At 50.7% G+C, this 19,941-nt stretch overlaps 1 protein-coding gene across 4 annotated transcripts in view; it reads left to right on the forward strand.

The window, feature by feature from the left end:
- Positions 1-406: 406 nt before the first annotated feature.
- DLG4 (discs large MAGUK scaffold protein 4) overlaps positions 407-19,941 on the forward strand; it is an 863,469-nt gene continuing 843,934 nt past the window's right edge. For all 4 annotated transcript variants that reach the window (XR_014972361.1, XM_085639539.1, XM_085639540.1 and 1 more), the window contains exon 1: positions 407-519. Coding sequence is in view for 3 of the 4 variants with exons in the window: in XM_085639539.1 (XP_085495665.1) it covers positions 426-519 (94 nt within the window). In the remaining variant the exon portion in view is untranslated. The remainder of the gene's footprint in view (positions 520-19,941) is intronic.

Consider the following 19,941-nt stretch of genomic DNA (forward strand, 5'->3'; position numbering starts at 1 on the left):
ACCCCTCTCTTTTTCTCTTTCTCTCTCTCTCACCCCTCTCTTTTTCTCTTTCTCTCTCTCTCTCTCTCTCTCTCACCTCTTTTTCTCTTTCTCTCTCTCTCTCTCTCTCTCTCCTCTTTTTCTCTTTCTCTCTCTCTCTCTCTCTCTCTCTCTCTTTTTCTCTTTCTCTCTCTCTCTCTCTCTCTCTCTCTTTTCTCTCTCTCTCTCTCTCTCTCTTTCTCTCTCTCTCTCTCTCTCTTTCTCTCTCTCTCTCTCTCTCTTTTTCTCTTTTTCTCTTTTTCTCTACCCCATTGGATCCTCAACGCATGTGTCCTCAGCTGACCCCTTGTTTGTATGTTTCACAGTTGTGTGTGTGTGTGTGTGCTGCGCTCTGTGCTCAGTTCTCCCTCTCTGCCCCCACAGACACCCAGGCGGCCCTGCGGCTCATGGAGGAATCCCTGCTGCTGGACCAGAACTTTCGCCAGAAGGTGGAGCGCCTCCTCGCCATCTTCCAGAGCGACCTCTTCCAAGCGCTGCTGGGTAGGCCTCGCCTTCTGGAGCCGTGTGCTCAAAACCTAGGAACACTAGTGTGTGTAACGCCTTCAGATACTCTCTCTGTCCTCACTGCAATGTCTAAATGTCACACAGATCCACGTCCTCGGTTAGGGGAGGCGGGCCTTCCTACAGATAAGGAAACTGACGCCTGGGGAGATAAGATGGTTCGTCCAAGGTAACACAGTTTAGTGAAGCTGAGATTAGAACTCGGACCTCTTGTTATGAAATCAGTGGCTTAGCCTCTGGGTCACTTTGGCTTTTCTTTAAGAGTCTGAACCTGTGAATCTGGAGTGGCACCGCCAGGGGGCAGTAAATCCACAAGGGAGCCAAGCTGCAACCAAATCCGGCCAGCATGGATGGGGCCCGATTGCAACCACAGTTTTGGTGTGTTTCCGCCTGTAGTGGGGCTCCTGAATTAGAAGAGAGGTCCCCGCGGAAGGGTGGGGGAGATGCCTCTTTTGGAGGGGGGGGGGGGGGGGGAGGTAGGGGGTATTGGAGAGTGAATGCAGGTGGGTTTGATTTCTGGGTCAGTGAAGTGGCGGAGGTTTTTACCTGCCACTGCCACCGAGTTTAGGGTTTAAATAATCCCTTTTAATTACTGCTCGTCCTTAAGTGAAGCTTGGAAGGATTACAGGCGGGGAGGGAGGGGGGTCGGGGGGGGGGGGGGCGGCAGGGAGTCGGAGTGAGAGAGGCCCCAGAGGCTGGAGAAAGCATGATGGGTGGTAAAATCCCATCACGGCGTGTTCCACCCGTCTGTGGGACTTCCTTACCTATAGTTACCAAATATTTAAAATATACATAAAGTGAGCTTTGGCTCTGCTCAAAGGGGATTTGTATTTTAGCTCATGCTATTGGCTGCTTGCTGTATCTTTCCGCCTTTTAATAAGTGCTTTCATTTGAAATTCACGAGGAACTATTTTTCTTCTATAAGTACACCTGATAACACTGGTTGTCACATTCATTGCGACCTGAGGGTCAGAGGCCTATCCGATGTTCACTTTTGAAGTACTACTTTTTTTTTTCTTTTTGGTTATATAGGTTGACAGTCGTGTGATGAAGCGCCGGATGGTTCTGCGTCCATGGATGTCGCAGGCCGCAGTGTATTACAGCCACGGGAAGGCCCTGTGGCAAGGGGGCAAGCCATGGTTCGTTTCGGGGAACCAACATGGCGAGGAGCGGGTAATGGGGCGTAAGGATGGACTGCGGGATAGAGTCCAGATCCCTGAGTGCCAGGGAAGCGGGGTGGCGTGACGGCACTGCAATCGGCGAACTCGCGCCATCCATCGGCGCAGAACTATCGCGCGCTTCATCACACGACTGTATCAACCTGGACCTAGGATTCCGTTCTCACTCAGAACTGAGTCCCAGAACCTCGGTTGACAGGCAATTGCCTCGGCCACCTATTTGCTCTGCCCTGAAGATGATCCCAGCATTTAGTTAAAGGGATCTGTAGTATCCGGCTGGATACATTCTAGTGTTCCACTTTACTGTAACCCACACTGAACACCCACCCACCACAGGCGTCACGAGTCAGGTGACCCTGACAATAAAAGGGGCCGAGCGCACGTGCTCGTGGCCAGTTTGCTGTACCAGTCATCCGGTGTCTGCGTCCTTCATTTCCATACATGAGGGCCTGAGGGCCCAATCACCACATTGGCGACGAGGGGGCTGTGCCCTGGCGTGCAGCAGCCCAGCGAAAATGGAAGGAGGGGTGAGAGCTGCCTGTGTGTCAACCCCAGCAGGCACGGGCAGCGCCTGATCGCCGCCGGGCGTGTACAAAGCCCCGGGCGTGAGCTCGACCGGGTACCCACCCCACGCCGAAGACCAGCGGGCGTGCATGCTGCCCCAGAGAGACGGCGAGGAAGTCGGGTGCCCACCCCGACCCCGTCGCGCCTGCCGCTGTGCCCGGTGGAGAGGTGCGAGCCACGCGGAGCCCACCCGCATCGGCCGCAACGGAGTGACCCCCGCACACGAGGGAACCGAGCAGAGCTCACCCCACATGCGACACCCCTACCTGTGTTGAAGCGCTGTCTGTGGGCGGACGGAGAGCCCAGGAGTGTCAGACACCGAGCGGGAGCCTACCCCGCATCGGAAGAGCCTGCTGCGTGAGTCCGGTAAAGTACAGCCCGGAAGGGCAGAAACAATAGTATGCGGGGCCGGACTGCCAGGATGCCGGCCGCCGCTGCGGACAAGGCCTGAGTCAACAGCGGGCAGAAGGTGAGCTGACTGCGGAAGGGTGGAAGAGTGGAGTAGCTACCCACTCCCCCGTCCCCGTGAGGAAAACCAACTCTGCCCCACAACGGAGCGAGCAGACTCCGGCGCCAGCCCCAGCCCCCCCTGCGCAGAGAATGAAGCGTGTGAGGCTGCCGCGGCGGGGGAACAGCAGTGAGCGGCCCCGTCACTGGTAAAGAGCAGTGGCATCACCGGCAGCGTGAGGAAACCGCCTGAACTGGCTCCTCCAGAAGAGCGGACCTGCAGTGTGTGTGGCCGACGCGGCCAATCAGAACAGTGCCATCGCCCCCCCCCCCCCCCCCTGCACAGCCCGTGAAGGGAAAGGGCCGGCTGCGAGGGGCGGAGGAGGCGGAATGCCAGCACGCGGCAAGCGCCGCTGAAATAGTGAGGAGCTCGGCGAGTGCACCCCTACCTGCCGCGCGTGGACTGCAGGAAGCTGCCGCGGGCAGGGAGGGCGAAAAGGAAAGTGGTTGCGGCCCGCGGCCGATAGAAGGCTGCCAGTTAGAAATAAGTAAAGCGGAGCCCACCCGCAGCGCCAGCACCCAGTGCCGACACACACGCACCCCCCCCCCGCAGGGCCCGAGCAACGAGGAGGCCGGTTGCGGGGCGGGCCAGATACCAGTTCAAAGGCGCATCGAAGCGCGAATTTCAAATATGCGCGAAGAGCGCGAGTTGCCCCAACAGGAGACCGCTACAGGCGGGTAGCGTGAAACGACAATCAGGAGGCCAGCTGTGGTGTCCCAGCAGACACTAAGGCGAGGAAATACATGTAAGGACGCTGAGCCAGCCGCCATCCACACAAGGGCATTTCTCCCCCAGCTAGTGATGCATCATCGTCCCCTGTGCAGCGCTGTCAATGCCTGTGGCCCCTCTGCCTCAACAAATAAGTAAGGAAAACAACAGACTTACCTGCTGCCCCGCCCGTGTCCTGCACTCCACTGCTCTGCGGTGGCTCCTGCCCTCTGCCAGAGCCTGGAAAGTGAAAGAACAACCAAGAACAGGTTTGCAGCAGAGAAGGTTGCTGCTGAAGGAAGTAAAGAGAAAACCCTGCACTGCCATCTAGTGGCCGGAGAGCAGCGTTGCACCAGCTGCAGGAAAGGAATAGAGAGGCGTGGAGAAGAGGCAGCAGGGCATGTACTGCAAGGGCAGACTGATGCACAATGGTGAGTGCACGGGAACGCGACGGAGGCGCACGGGAATGCGCCAGAGCACAGGAATGCGCAGGGACGCGACGGAAGCGCAAGGAAGAGGAGACAGGGTGTCACCGGGATGCCGCGCCGTCCCACAGCAAGACAAGGAGAAAGAAGAATGGTGTCAAGCCACATCCACCCCAGCAAGGACTGCGCTGTCGCCGCATCAAGTGGAGCGAACCCTCGAGCGAACTAAAGGACTTAGCGCAGATGTACCCCGGACGCGGAAGGTACATAGCAGCGCCTAGGAAGAGGAACCCACTGACGAAGATGCGCGCAGCAAGTATCCGACACTGGCAGGCGAAGGATGAAGAAGTACACCCAGTGGCGCCAAGAAGCCACCACGTCAAGAAATCACACAGCGCAAGGAGCAACGCGACTCTGAAGATGTACCGCGACGGTACGAAGAGAAGCTTGCACCAGCACTCGACAACTCAGCAAACACAGGTAGTCGCACGACGTGACGCACCTTGTGAAGCCGGCCACCCAGATGGTCGCGCGAAGGTTGCCGGCCACCCAGATGGTCGCGCGAAGGTTGCCGGCCACCCAGATGGTCGCGCGAAGGTTGCCGGCCACCCAGATGGTCGCGCGAAGGTTGCCGGCCACCCAGATGGTCGCGCGAAGGTTGCCGACCGCCCAGATGGTCGCGCGAAGGTTGCCGACCACCAGTTGGTCGTAAGGAAGATATAGACCTACAAGAGGTCGGAGAGGGCACTGACCTGCCAAGAGGTCAGAGCTGAAGAGAATAGGAAGTCCGAAGGGACGTCAGTGAAGAGGACCAGGAGGAGTAGGAAAAGAGGTCCAGTAACATCACTCAACATCAGAAGCAACTACGAGACAGAAGGTCGCGATGATTGGTCCAGTCACAGAGCGAAAGGAAGACAGTGTCCGAGTGGCGGGACAAGACCAGAGGGAAACGCGTAGAGTGCACGCTACACGAGGAAGCCTGGTAAGGACGAGCAAAAAGGCAGGAAGACTGGATCACGTCGCAGTGGAAGTAGAAGGAGAACACCCGAAGAGGAAAGGAGAAGAGCACAGAGGTGTGCGTAACAGATCAACGCGCACACACCAGAAGGAGAACACCCGAAGAGGAAAGGAGAAGAGCACAGAGGTGTGCGTGACAGATCAACACACACACCAGAAGGAGTACCCGAAGAGGGAAGTGCGAAGGTGCATGGGCACCCAGACCTAGTACCTGGAAAACAACATCAGCCCCACTGGGAGTATACGTCGATGCGCTAACCCGAAGGTCACCCGGGGATGACCGAGACGAGCAGGCCGGTCCGTTGGTAACAACCACCTCTGGGACGTCACGGAAACAGGACCGTGGACATCCAAGGGGCAGAGGCCTCAGGTACACCGGTGGCAGCGGATCCCAAGACGAGAGATGGACTGTTGAAGCTGGCTCTGGAGATCCTAGGAGAACAGAGGCAGAGCGCGAAGGACCAAGTGCCAACAGCACCCTTTTAGGTGGAACTTCGGACACGGAAAGAGGACCCGTAGCGACTCCTCCAACGCGATTGGAGCGACAAGGCGCGGTCAAACCGTTCCAGTGGAAGCCTGGCAACAAAAGGGCCTCCGGGTCGTCCCGTGAGAGGGGACACCCACGAGAGAGGGGTATCCGTGAGAGGGATATCCTGCAACGGGGAGTCCTGTAAGAAGACAACTACTAGTTGGAGGAAACACCTCTACCAGGGCATACAGCGGAAGGTCGAATAACGAGGGTCCACCGTCATTCCACCCACACTTCCACCGACGGCGGTACAAGAAAGAGACTGTGAAGCGCACTTCCACGTTGTAAGTCCCAAATCACGCATCCATAGAGCACTTGGACATTGTGCCAAAGAGACAGAGTGGTCCCGGCTGTCAGAACACCCTCGCCGGCAGTCGACCATCAACAAAGAGACTACGTGGAAGTCCTGCTCGCCAGTCAATGTTTTGTTTGTAACTTGTGCGTTTTCTCCCACAGGTTCGGACTTTGTTTTGGTTTAACTTTCATTAAATTTTGGGAGGGATGTAGTATCCGGCTGGATACATTCTAGTGTTCCACTTTACTGTAACCCACACTGAACACCCACCCACCACAGGCGTCACGAGTCAGGTGACCCTGACAATAAAAGGGGCCGAGCGCACGTGCTCGTGGCCAGTTTGGTGTACCAGTCATCCGGTGTCTGCGTCCTTCATTTCCATACATGAGGGCCTGAGGGCCCAATCACCACAGGATCGAAACGTCGTCGACATCATGCACTCTGACATAAATGTATATCTTATATTATTGTGTGCTAGTGTGTTTTCAAAGATTTGATATTGGCTTAATAACTCTAATCATTTCTGGTCACGCCCTCATGTATTGCCTGAGCCTTTTTCTGTTTTAACGATACACATGTTCCCACCTGTATGCTTTCTTTTACTTCTTTATTAATAAATGATGTCCAGTTTGACAGTCAAAGTATAGACATGATTATCTATCTATCTATCTATCTATCTATCTAATCTATCTATCTAATCTATCTATCTAATCTATCCTATCTAATCTATCTATCTAATCAATCTATCTATCTAATCTATCTATCTAATCTATCTATCTAATCTATCTATCTAATCTATCTATCTAATCTATCTATCTAATCTATCTATCTAATCTATCTATCTAATCTATCTAATCTATCCATCCTTTTGTTAGGGACCCTTGTTCCTTAAAACAGTTCATACCCAAGGTCCCTGACCACCAATTGGGTCCCCTTGTCTTTGTAAAACATGTGAAAGGAGACCAAGCATTGGTAATTAAAACACAGAACAAGCAGGTTACTTGTTAATCCGTTTTTGGGGCGATACACAATAGATATGAAAAATATTTTATGCAGGTTAGTAAAATAAGTAAATTCTTTGGAGTAAGTCAAGAACTATCGGTCATGTGTGCACATAGACATTGTACATGTAAAAAACAGAAAACCTGCAAATTCCGCTGCATGGCCGGGACTATGGTCTTTTTGCAAACATACAGTGTGTGTAACGCCTTCAGATACACAGTCCTATCTGATGCTCCTGGAAGAATGTGTAATATCTGCCAAGAATCACGGGCTTGTTTCTGTTATAACTACATGGGACGCCCAGGGGAGCCGGATGGTTTTACAGGCATATTACTGTGATTGCATCAACGGCTCCAATTGGCGCCGTCACTCGGAAGTCGATTGCTCTCCCCTGGCTGCCTCCCACAGTAACCTGAGGACACGTGAGGGTGTGTTTTGTTCTTAGTCCTCAGTGTGGGCTGTGAGAGGCAGAGACACAGCGCTCTGCCTCTCTTCAGTGGGAACTGTCCTAGCACAGTGGCATTATTCTGCAACACACGCAGCGGGGTGCCCCCGGCACCCACAATAAAGCCGGCAGGAAAGTGAAAAGCAAACAAGCGCACAATTACAGCAGCCTTCCAGGAGCTCAGCCTGTCAAGTGGGCAGCCCGGCAGCAGAGAAGCGGTGCACGGCAGGAGGGAGAAAAAAACCTCACATGCACTCCCAGGGACTGTAGGTAAAAAGCAGAAATAATAGTTCCCCGATGACAGCCAAGGAAGGATACAAGCCATCCAGTCAAAAGGATGGTAAACCGGGTATGCTCCAGGGGTGGGGCAAACGGAAGAAATGTAAGGAGGCCATTGAGTGAGATACAAACAAATGAGTGACAATAAAGCCAACCAATGGTAAGCAGTGGGCGGGCTCTAAGCTCACAGTAGGAGTTTGGTGAGCTCACAATAGGTCTTTTTCAGCCAGTCAGCTTGCGTTGTCTGGTAGGCTCAGCCTAAAAATAGCTAATGGAGACAGCTACGAAGTCAAGCCGTACCTAAAAACGCAAACAAACGACCCACGTGTCATGTCTCTCCATTCAACAACCTTCTAAAAATGCTGCTCTTCCCAATATTTTGCCTTGAACCTTCTACAAGTGCCCACGGTCTACTTCCCTCCACCCCCGCATGCTTCAGAAAGAGTACACTTCCTGTGGTGCAGCATTAGGATCCCAGAGGTAACACCCAATGGCGAGACTGGATCCCGGTAGTGTCGGGAGATCCAACCACATCTTCACTTTGCATGGGGCTCCCAAGAAGTCGCTTTAGCACCAGGAGATAATAAAGGCTCTTACGGGCTAGGTTAAGATGGTCTTTGCCAAAGAGCTGTAGAAGGGGTGATGGTTGCCCCTCTCTCCGACAGTTGTCATTGCCTACTTGGGATAACCGCAGTAGGATGTTGGCATGGCCTCTCGTGACACAGTGAGTGGTAAGATCTAATAAAATGGAGCCCCTGACAACCAGTGATGTTACCTAGAAATGTGGAAGTGAAGGTAGAACCAACCTGAATCTCTGTGGAGGGCCTCCTGGAAAACATCCAGGAGTCCCCTCTGCGTGATAGGTTTTGTGCCACAAAACCTATCAGTTTTCTGCCGGAGATTGTGGGGTAAGGCAGATTTGACCTATCCCTAAACGTCCCAGGATGACCCTACAGAGGAAGAGTATTTATCTGTGGGGTAAAATATATCTTTCAAAATAATTTAGGGGCTGTTCCAGGGGTTATAGAGCAGTGATGCGTTGAGCACATGCATGTTCTGCATTACATTATGATATGCATAGTATGCATATATGAGTGCTTGCTTATAATGTATATTTCAGTACATGTGCTTAGATCTGTATAGGTGCATAGTCTATGTAAGCGAGTATTTGCCTACCTGTGCTGTATATGTTTCGGGATGCATATCGTCCGACTGCTGTATTGTAGGTGCTTTGATGGATACCACTTGATGATGCTTTGAGAGGTATTGTAGGAGTGTGTGCGCTGCTTCCTCTAACTATTGCCTGGGCTGCAGTACCTGTGTGTGGTGCTGTCACCTTGGGTAATGCTTTGGTGGGCATGTGTTGAATAGATGATTCGTAGATGATTTAGTGAGTCAAATTATCTTTATTCCAAAGGATACAGGCAGCTACAGCAGCATAACCGGTAAGCTGGCCGTCCGCTTACCTCTAGCATGTAACTGCTCTTGGCTTCGCATTCCATGTTCTATGGAACGCGAAGACACAGAGCGCGCGGCAAAACATACTAAAATGCATAACATAACACATCCCCTTCTGAATATAACAAAGAAATAAAGTGAAGAAAAGAAAAATGATAACATAACATACCATCCCCTTCCTTTTGAAGAGAGAAACATTATATGAAAGTGAAACAATATAAGAAAAATATGTGAGTTAATACAAATAAACTATGATGAGCAATATAAATAATGCAAAGAAAATTTACAAAGGAAAACTTTCTGAAATATAATCCCCTAACCAGACAGGAGGTCTTTTTTTACGCTTGGAATGCCTGGAATCCAAATTAAGTTCTTCTTTTATTAACACCTGAACTTCTTGAATCAGTTTCCAAAACAGGTGAATCTGGAACTGGAGAAACCGTTACAGTGTTGTCTTTGATGACCACAGGAGAATTTGCATTAGAACCAATGCCAGAATTATCGTTACCTTACAAATCATCAAAATCATACCAGTACGAAACTTTCTCAGTACACTCCGAAGGTGGAGAACATTTTGCTACCCTCTTGAGGTTCGAAACTTTTCCATCAGTGAGACGTACAGCATTATTCATGATTTCAACAACTTGCATAGGTCCTAAAAACAACTGACTTCTTTAGAAGTCTTACCGGGTTTTTTTACTCTAACCCATTGTCCAATATCAATGTTGACATTTTTAGCACCATGTTTTGAATCGTACCACTCCTTACTCTTAACATGAGCAGCATCACCTTTTTCTTTTACTAAGTCCTCAGACCAATGTACAACATTGGATTTAAATAACCAACCAGGAGTGAATACGGTTCTAGGATTTCTTCCGCGCAGAAGGACGAAAGGCGGATATCCAGTGGCATCACATATAGAAACTCTGTAAGCCCAAACCATTTTTAAGACTTGAGTTTCCCAATCATTACATTTGGCAGACAATTGAATCGTATTTTTAATAACCCGGTTGAAGCGCTCCACCATGCCATTACTGTTTGGGTTGTACAATGAAGTAGTTCTGTGTTTAATTACTAGTTTATTGAAATATTCTTTGGCCTTGTTGACATAAATTGTACACCATTGTCACTTAATAAAACAGAGGGAATACCTTCCATTATAAATGACTGGTCAAGAAAATGAAGGACAGTTTCGGTGTCAGCTTTGTTAACAATTTTGACAAAAGGCCATCTAGAATATAAATCCATTAGTACCAAAATGTACTTCTGCTCAATACCAATGGGACCCATGATATCAATTGCATTAGGTTCCCAAGGTGAACTAGGTCTAGTCATGGTACTTAAGGGAGGTTTGAAAGTGACCAATGATTTATCAACCGCTTTACAGGGTTTACACTCTCTAACAAATGCCTCGATTTCGGCATCCATGCCAGGCCACCAAAACTAAGTTTTGACCGTTCGTTTGGAACGGACAATGCCAAAATGCCCTTCATGACACAGTGCTATTATTGATGTACGCAAACTCTTAGGGGGAATGACTCTTTCACCTCGCCAAGTGTTTTCACCCTGAACACTGAGATCAAACCTAATCTCCCAGAAAGGTTTTAAAGGATGGTCATTGCTCACTTTCCTTGGCCAAGATTGTGCTAGGTGTAATTTTACCTGTGATAATTCATCATCATTGGAATATTCTTCCTCCCATTTGTCTTTCATAATACCAGAGTTCCCCAAATCTTGTGCATAGGCAATTTGAAAGGAATTACAGATTTCATCTTCACATGTATCTAATTGTTTAGGCATTCTTGAAAGGAAATCTGCTATGCAATTTTGTTTTTCCAGGAAGGTACTCCATTTTGTAAAAATAATCCTGTAATCTAATTGCTAGTCTAGCAACTCTTGCTGAAGTGTTTATAGTTCCTTCAGTGGTCAGAACTTTGAGCAAAGGTCTATGATCACTGCGCAAAGTGAACTGCTTACCCCATACAAAAGCACGCAAATGATCAACAGCCCAAACACACGCTAAGGTCTCTTTCTCAATGGTTGAGTATTTCTCCTCAGTGGGTGACAAAGATCTGGAGGCATAAGCTACAATATGTTCTATACCCTTACGATCAATTTGGGCAAGAACGGCTCCTAAGCCTTTAATACTGGCATCAGTTGTGATTATGGTTTGAGGATCAGGGTCAAAACTCTCCAAGGAAGCAATTTTAGTAATACAATCCTTAATGTCCTCAAAATCATGTTCACACTCAGGTGACCAATCAAATTTGATTTTGTTCTTTAAAAGTTGCCTAATGTTGTAGGTTCTAGCAGCAAAATTTGGAATGTACTTTGAGCAAAATTCTGCAAGACGTATAAAAGATCTGACATCTTTGCAGTTAGGGGCAGGAGCACTTTTGATGGCGTCAATAAGATTAGGCTTAGGTCTAATTCCATAACTATCTATAACATGACCCAAATAAGTGACGTGATCGCTAGCAAATGTACATTTAGAATACTCAATAGTCAAACCTTTTGATTCCTAAATTGATAAGACTGTCTCTAAAGTTTTATCATGTTCCATTTTGTTTTTTCCAAAAACAAGAATATCTTCTTGAAAAAATTTGGTATTTTTTACGTTAGAAAACAATTTATGCATAAGACGTTGAAAAACGGCCGCAGCAGATGCTAAGCCGAAAGGCATCCTTTTGAACTGGAAACAGCCCTGTGGGGTAATGAAAGCAGTGAGTTTCTTGCTACTTTTTGAAAGTGGAATCTGATGATATGCAGCAGATAAATCAATTGTAGTAAACCACTTGGCACCTTCTAATTAAGCTAACATTTAATTAATTTTCGGAAACGGAAATTGATCAACCACAATATTTTCATTTAAATTAACACACAACCTCAATTTTCCGTAACTACGACCAAGGGAGAAACCCAAGATGATGCTTCAACAGGTTCAATTATGTCTGAAGAGACTAATCTGTCCAGTTCTGCAGCAACATCATTCCTTAGGACAATTAGAACATTTCTGACTATGAATTTTTGGTACCGCGTTATCTTTCAGAATTATCTTGTGTTCAATCAATCAATCAATCAAAAAAATTTATAGAGCGCACTACCTACCCGTAGGGTCTCGAGGCGCTTGGGGGGGGGGGGGGGGGAGGGGGTGCCGCTACTGCTCGAACAGCCAGGTCTTGAGCTTCTTCCTGAAGGAGAGGTGGTCTTGGGTCAGGCGCAGGTCGGCCGGGAGGGAGTTCCAGGTCTTGGCGGCCAGGTAGGAGAAGGACCTTCCTCCAGCAGTGGTTCTGCGGATGCGTGGGACGGTGGCGAGGGCGTGGCTGGCGGATCGGAGGTGGCGTTTGGGAGCGTAGAAGTTGATTCGGTTGTTGAGGTAGCTCGGGCCTTGGTCGTGGAGAGCTTTGTGTGCGTGGGTAAGGAGGCGGAAGGTGATTCTCTTGTTGACCGGGAGCCAGTGCAGGTCTCTTAGGTGTCCGGAGATGTGGCTGTGACGTGGGATGTCGAGGATGAGTCTGGCTGAGGCGTTCTGGATGCGCTGGAGTCTCTTCTGGATCTTGGCGGTGGTTCCGGCGTAGAGTGCGTTGCCGTAGTCCAGTCGGCTGGTGACGAGGGCCTGGGTGACGGTCTTCCTGGTCTCCGTGGGGATCCACCAGAAGATCTTCCGAAGCATGCGCAGGATGTTGAAGCACGATGAGGAGACGGCGTTGACTTGCCTGGTCATGGAGAGGGAGGAGTCCAGGATGAAACCCAGGTTGCGTGCGTGGTCTGTCGGTTTGGGTGCGGTGCCCAGGGCGGGGGGCCACCAGGAGTCGTCCCAGGCGGAGGGCGAGGAGCCCAGGATGAGGACCTCCGTCTTATCTGAGTTCAGCTTCAGGCGGCTCGTCGTCATCCACTCGGCTACCTCTCTCATCCCTTCGTGCAGGTTGGCTCTGGCAGCGGCGGGGTCGTCGTTGGTCAGGGAGAGGATCAGCTGGGTGTCGTCGGCGTAGGAGATTATGTTGAGGTTGTGTTGGCGTGCGATGGCCGCGAGAGGGCTCATGTAGACGTTGAAGAGAGTCGGGCTCAGTGAGGATCCCTGAGGGACGCCGCAGATGACTTCGGTGGCCTCTGACTTGTACGGTGGTAGGCGGACTCTTTGTGTTCTTCCGTCGAGAAAGGAGACGATCCATTCCAGCGCCTTCTCCTGGATTCCGACGTTGCTGAGGCGCTGTACTAGGGTGCGGTGGCAGACCGTGTCGAAAGCCGCGGAGAGGTCTAGGAGGATGAGGGCCGCTGTTTCCCCGTTGTCCATCAGGGCTCGGATGTCGTCAGTGGCGGCGATGAGGGCGGTCTCGGTGCTGTGGTTGGCACGGAATCCGGACTGCGATGGGTCGAGGGATCCATTCGTCTCGAGGAAGGCGGCCAGCTGTTTGTTGACGGTTTTCTCGATGACTTTGGCTGGAAACGGGAGTAGAGAGATGGGGCGGTAATTCTTGAGTTCGGTGGGGTCTGCAGTAGGTTTCTTGAGTAGAGCGCTGAGTTCGGCGTGCTTCCAGCTCTCGGGGAAGGTGGCGGTGTCGAATGAGGTGTTGATGATGTCCCGCAGGTGGGGTGCGATGACAGCGTCGGCTTTGTTGAAGACGTGGTGAGGGCAGGGGTCGGTCGGAGATCCGGAGTGGACGGAGTTCATCGTGTGGACGGTGTCTTCGGTGTTGACCGGGGTCCAGGCGTGGAGGGTGGTGGTGGGTGGCGTTGCTGCGGTCGTGGCGTGGGTCGGATGGGTGCTGAAGCTGTTGTGTATGTCCGCGATCTTGTTGTGGAAGTAGGAGGCGAGGGAGTTGCAGAGGTCTTGCGAAGGGGTGATGTCGTTGCTTCCGGCGTTGGGGTTGGAGAGCTCTTTCACGATGTTGAAGAGTTCCTTGCAGTTGTGTGCGCTGTTGTCCAGTCGGTTCTTGAAGGCCGTCTTCTTGGCGATGCGGATCAGTTGGTGGTGTTTCCGGGTGGCAAGCTTGAGGGTGGTCCTGTTGTCCGGCGTGGGTTCCCTTCTCCAGGCTTTCTCGAGGGCGCGGCAGTTCTTCTTGGAGCTCTTGAGTTCGTCGGTGAACCAAGGGGCTCTCTTGCTGCCGGGTCTGCTGGGCGGGGTCCTCAGTGGGGCGAGTTCGTCCGCGCAGTCGCTGATCCACTTCGTGAGGTTGTCGGCGGCCTGGCTGGGGTTCGCTGAGCTGGCCGGAGGGTGCTGGCTCAGGGAGGCGGCGAGCTGGTCGGCTGTGATCTTGTTCCAGCTTCTTCGGGCAGCCTGTTGCTGGTGGTGGTGGATCGTCGTTCTTCTGAAGGTGAAGTGGATGCATCTGTGATCCGTCCAGTGGAGTTCTGTGGCGTGGCTGAAGGCGATGTCTTTGCTGGATGAGAAGATGGCGTCGAGTGTGTGTCCGGCGAGGTGGGTGGGGGTGGACACCAGCTGCTTGAGTCCAAGGTTGGTGAGGTTGTCGAGCAGGGTGCTGGTGTTGCAGTCGTTGTTGTTCTCCAGGTGGAAGTTGAAGTCCCCCAGGAGGATGTAGTCGGCGGAGGGGAGGGCGTGCGGGCTGACGAAGTCGGCGATGTCCTCGCTGAATTGAGTGCGTGGTCCCGGAGGTCGGTAGATCAGGGTGCCTCTGAGGGTGGTCTTCGGGTCGGTGTGGATCTGGAAGTGCAGGTGTTCGGCGGAGGGTGGGGAGTTGTCGGTGCTGGTCGTGATGCGGATGGTGTTCTTGTGGATGATGGCGATGCCTCCTCCCACCTGGTTGGCGTTGCGATCCTTCCGGGTGATCTTGTATCCTTCTGGGATGGCGATGGCGATGGCGATGTCGGGCGCTGAGGAGGCGTTCATCCAGGTCTCCGTGATGAAGGCGACGTCGGGGGCTGTGGTGTCGATGAGGTTCCAGAGTTCGATGGCGTGTCTGTGGACGGAGCGGGTGTTGAGCAGGATGCACTTGAGGTGGTTGCTGCTGGTGTTCGGCATGGCAGGTGCTGGTGTCGGGCAGGTCCGGATGCAGGTGAACTTGCAGGCGTGGCAGCTGAAGGGTCCGTGGGTGTGCTTCGGAGTAGCTCGGTAGCATCCCTGGGTTCCGCCGGTGTTGAGTGCGATGAGGGTGGCGGCGTTGTACGTCAGGCGGGTCGGTCGGGGTCCTCGAGGGCCAGGGGTCCTGGCACTGGGCGCAGGCCAGGCGCGGACGGGCGCAGACGGGCTTGAATGAATGAATGAATGAATGGAAACTTGTAATCGCGCTACTTAGCCCGAAGGCATCAAGGCGCCTAAACAAAACAGTTCGAAAAAGAGGCAGATCGTATCTAAGCGTAGGCCTTGGCAAAAAGCCAGGTCTTAAGGGCCTTCCTAAAAGCCAGAGCCGAAGGAAGAGATCTTATCTCCAAAGGCAGGGAATTCCACTGCCTGGGAGCAAGAGTTGAAAAAGCTCTACCTCCCCACCTAGCCTTACGTATCCTGGGCACTGAAAGCAGAAGTTTATTTGACGACCGGAGAGTTCTGGGGGGAATGTAGGGGACCAGCAAATCCTTCATACCCCCAGACCGATTGGTTGCCAAGGCTCTATAAATCAAAGTCAGGGACTTAAAGGATATCCTGGACTCAATAGGGAGCCAATGCAAGGTCCTTCTTGCCTGATTAGTCTTGGCCCGTTTAGGCAGGTCCAGGACCAGTCTAGCGGCAGCGTTCTGCACCATCTGTAGACGGGTCACCAAGCCCTTATTGATGCCCAAATAAAGAGCATTGCAATAATCAAGTCTGGACCCAATCAATGCCAGGACAATTTGTTTCCTGGCCTGGAAAGACAGATAGTGCCTGATCCTCCGTAAGATGTTTATCAGTCCCCAGCAGGTGGAGATGGTCCTGCTTACCTGTTGATCCATCCTCAAAAGGGGATCGATCAAAACGCCCAGATTTTTGGCCAGGGTCGACGGTGTAGGGCACACCCCCATAGAGGGCGGCCACCAATCAGCTGACCAGAAATCCTCCTTTCCCCCGAACACCAGAAACTCTGTCTTATCCCCATTGAATTTCAATGAATTACCCACCATCCATTGAGCGACTGCCTTCAAACAGTTTTTAAAATTGGAGGCAGCCTGGATAGTGGGTTGGGTAAAGGACAGCAGAATCTGTGTGTCGTCAGCATAGGAGATAACCTCCATCCCAAAAGATCTAATAAGCCTGGCCAGTGGGGTAACATAGATGTTAAAGAGGGTCGGACTTAAAGCCGACCCCTGAGGGACCCCACAAAGCACAGGAAGGGATGGAGACAGAAAATCCCCCAGCTTTACCCTCTGTTCCCTCTGATTAAGAAAGGATGTCAGCAAACTAAGTGCTGTGCCCTTGACCCCGATCTCCCTCAGCCTTGATGTTAATACTGAGGGAGACAGGGTATCAAAAGCAGCCGAGAGATCCAAGAGGATGAGGAGAGTAGTCAGTCCCTTATCAACCCTAGTGCGAATGGTGTCGAGCACGATAGTAAGGGCAGACTCGGTACTGTGTTCTCTCCTGAAGCCGTGCTGCGAGTGGTCCAGCTTATCATGGGCTTCCAGAAAATCAACAAGATGCTTATTTAGATGGATTTCCAGCATCTTGGCAGGAGCTGGAAGCAACGAGATAGGGCGGAAGTTCTTAAGCACACCCGGGTCAAGAGAGGGTTTTTTTAAAAGAGGCTTGACCACCGCTTTCTTCCACTGAAGGGGGAAGGTCCCTTCCTTAATTGCCCCATTCATCACACCCAGTAATGGTGGAAGAAGACAGTCTTTACACTGTTTGAGGAGTTTAAGGGGGCAGGGGTCTAATGGGGAACCCGACCTAACCTTGGTCAAGAGGCCTTCAAGATCCAGTAGGGAAAGAGAGGGAAAACTAGACAAACTTCCAGAGGGCACCTCCTCAGATAAAGATGGCGGAACACAGTCTAAGGGGATAGATAGAGTCACCCTTTGTAGCTCCAGAGCTGAATAAATATCCACAATCTTGATGTTGAAGAATTGTGCAATATCATTGCACAGCTGTTGTGAGCTCACCACCGGGTCTGGCATCTTTAGTGAGGTAAGCGTGTCCACGATTTTAAAAAGATCTTTAGGTGAGGAAAGTGAGGCAGTAAGAGAGGTAAAATATTCTTGTTTGGTTTTTATTACCTCCTTCTTATATAGCCTCAACATAGTTTTATGTCTGTCCCTTAACTTTGGCGCACCTTCGGCGCACAATCGGCGCGCCCGCTGCGCGTGACCGCTGCGCGTTCGCACGGTCGCCGTATATGGCGAAGTGCGCGGGTGGGCGGGGCAGCTGGGAGGCGGGAGCGGGGAGGGATACAGAAGGCAAAAGGGGCGGGGCTAAGCGGCGGTGGCGGGAAGCGGGGAGGGAACAGAGGGACAGAAGACGACAATGCTGGCAATTAAGGAAAAAAAAGAGGAAATCACACAGAATAAAGCATACAGAACTGATTAGGGTAGACAGAAGACAGCAGGGCACAGGAGCAACCACGGACCTCGAGGCTCGAGGGAGGGGGCGTGGTCAAGCGGCAGCAGCCGGGCAGCGAGGCACAAGGCGGAAGGGGCACACGCAGCAGCTGGTGGCCGTGCGGCGCGGGGGTGTCCTACAAGTAGGTCACACTCACCTGCGTCGCACGGTCGCCATATATGGCCAAGTGCGCGGGTGGGCGGGGCAGCTGGGAGGCGGGAGCGGGGAGGGATACAGAAGGCAAAAGGGGCGGGGCTAAGCGGCGGTGGCGGGAAGCGGGGAGCGGGGAGGGAACAGAGGGACAGAAGACGACAATGCTGGCAATTAAGGAAAAAAAGAGGAAATCACACAGAATAAAGCATACAGAACTGATTAGGGTAGACAGAAGACAGCAGGGCACAGGAGCAACCACGGACCTCGAGGCTCGAGGGAGGGGGCGTGGTCAAGCGGCAGCAGCCGGGCAGCGAGGCACAAGGCGGAAGGGGCACACGCAGCAGCTGGTGGCCGTGCGGCGCGGGGGTGTCCTACAAGTAGGTCACACTCACCTGCGTCGCATGGTCGCCATATATGGCCAAGTGCGCGGGTGGGCGGGGCAGCTGGGAGGCGGGAGCGGGGAGGGATACAGAAGGCAAAAGGGGCGGGGCTAAGCAGCGGTGGCGGGAAGCGGGGAGCGGGGAGGGAACAGAGGGACAGAAGACGACAATGCTGGCAATTAAGGAAAAAAAGAGGAAATCACACAGAATAAAGCATACAGAACTGATTAGGGTAGACAGAAGACAGCAGGGCACAGGAGCAACCACGGACCTCGAGGCTCGAGGGAGGGGGCGTGGTCAAGCGGCAGCAGCCGGGCAGCGGGCACAAGGCGGAAGGGGCACACGCAGCAGCTGGTGGCCGTGCGGCGCGGGGGTGTCCTACAAGTGTTCAAAATCTCTTGAACTTACCAATATTTTTTTGAAAAACAGAAGGAAACTGTTTCAAAAGTTTTTCACCGACCTTTGTGCCCTCATCCATTACAAGTACTTTTTCCACCGAATTTGGGTCAAGAATTATATGTAAATTCCCCTGGTCTTTCCATCCCAATACTGATGGACCCTTTCTGGAAATATATAACTTACCATAGTATTGGCGATTTTTTAATTCAAATTTGAACCACTGAAAAACGATTTTATATACATTTTTTCACCCCCATAACCCTCAGGATCAATATCAGAGGGAAAGAGTTTTGAACCAACTTTGCCAATGAAGTTCTTTTTCCATACTTCTTCATTAACTATAGAATAGGGTGAACCTGAGTCAGCGTAAAATTTTACACGCACTCCACCTATGTGGATCCAACACCCTGGTTTATTTTCAATCAGCAAGCATCCATCTCTAATGTTGAGAAGTTTTTCTTTATAGCTACAGAACATTCAGAAACCTGTTCATCACTACTGCTAGCATCACCATCAGAATCTGTATCTACTTGGACACACTTAACAGCTTTATTTTTCCTCCTACATGCTTTAGTGTAATGTCCATATATACCACACGCACCACATTTAGTCTTTCTAGCGGGACAAGATTTAGCAAAAGCTAAATGTTCAAGACTTCCACATCTATAACATTTGGGTGGTTCACTGTACGATCTGGACTTACTCCATCCATCAGATTTTGGCTTGTTACTATAAATTTTTTTAATTGGAACTTACTTTAGCAACAAGATCTTTAGCAACACTTTCGTTTTTTAAAGCATTTGCACATCTACTAGATGTTTCCACTTTATGGACAACAGCAAGAATATTGTCAAGACTGGCATCACCATTAATCCATAGGCGTTCCTGAATAGCAGGATTATTGGCATGCATAACCACTTGGTCACGTACTAAATCCTCTAATAATTCACCAAAAGCACAATCCGTTGCCAATTTTTTAAACTCACTTACGTAATCATCAACAGATTCATTTTTTTGTTGTTTCCTTTGGAAGAATTTGTATCGGGTAATACCGATTCACACTTTGGGAGCAAAGTATTTATCTAAATTGGACAAATCAACAGTGAAAACATTGCTATCCCCACTCCCAACTATAGGTTTGTTCATTTGGTTGTACGATTTCAGTCCTTGTGGGCCTAGTGAATGTAATAAAATGCGTTTCTTCTGATCAGCTGACATCTTGCCGTCCGAATCCACGGTCTCAATATAGTTAAAAAAAAATACTCTTTCCATTCTGTCCATTTTAAAGCTGGTTCAGAACCACTAGACCAAAAAGCTTCAGGGTGACTTAATGAAAACGTTTGTTGACTCATGTTGCTAACAGCTACGAGAATAAATAAAGTTCCAAAAAGTGTCAACACCAGCACAAATACAGTGGAATTGTTCAGTGTAAGTTACAGCAAGACACTGTCCTTTCTTCACCACATAAATTAAAGTAAAAAAACAAATTTCCAGAATCAAAGTTCCAAGTAAAAAAAAAAAAAAAATGTAGGTTCAGTGAATGAAGATTAAAATGATTCACCTGAATGTGAAGATGTGGTGAAGTAAGTCAATCGCT

The sequence above is a fragment of the Triturus cristatus genome, chromosome 12, assembly GCF_964204655.1.
Source record: "Triturus cristatus chromosome 12, aTriCri1.1, whole genome shotgun sequence".
Classification (NCBI taxonomy): domain Eukaryota; kingdom Metazoa; phylum Chordata; class Amphibia; order Caudata; family Salamandridae; genus Triturus; species Triturus cristatus.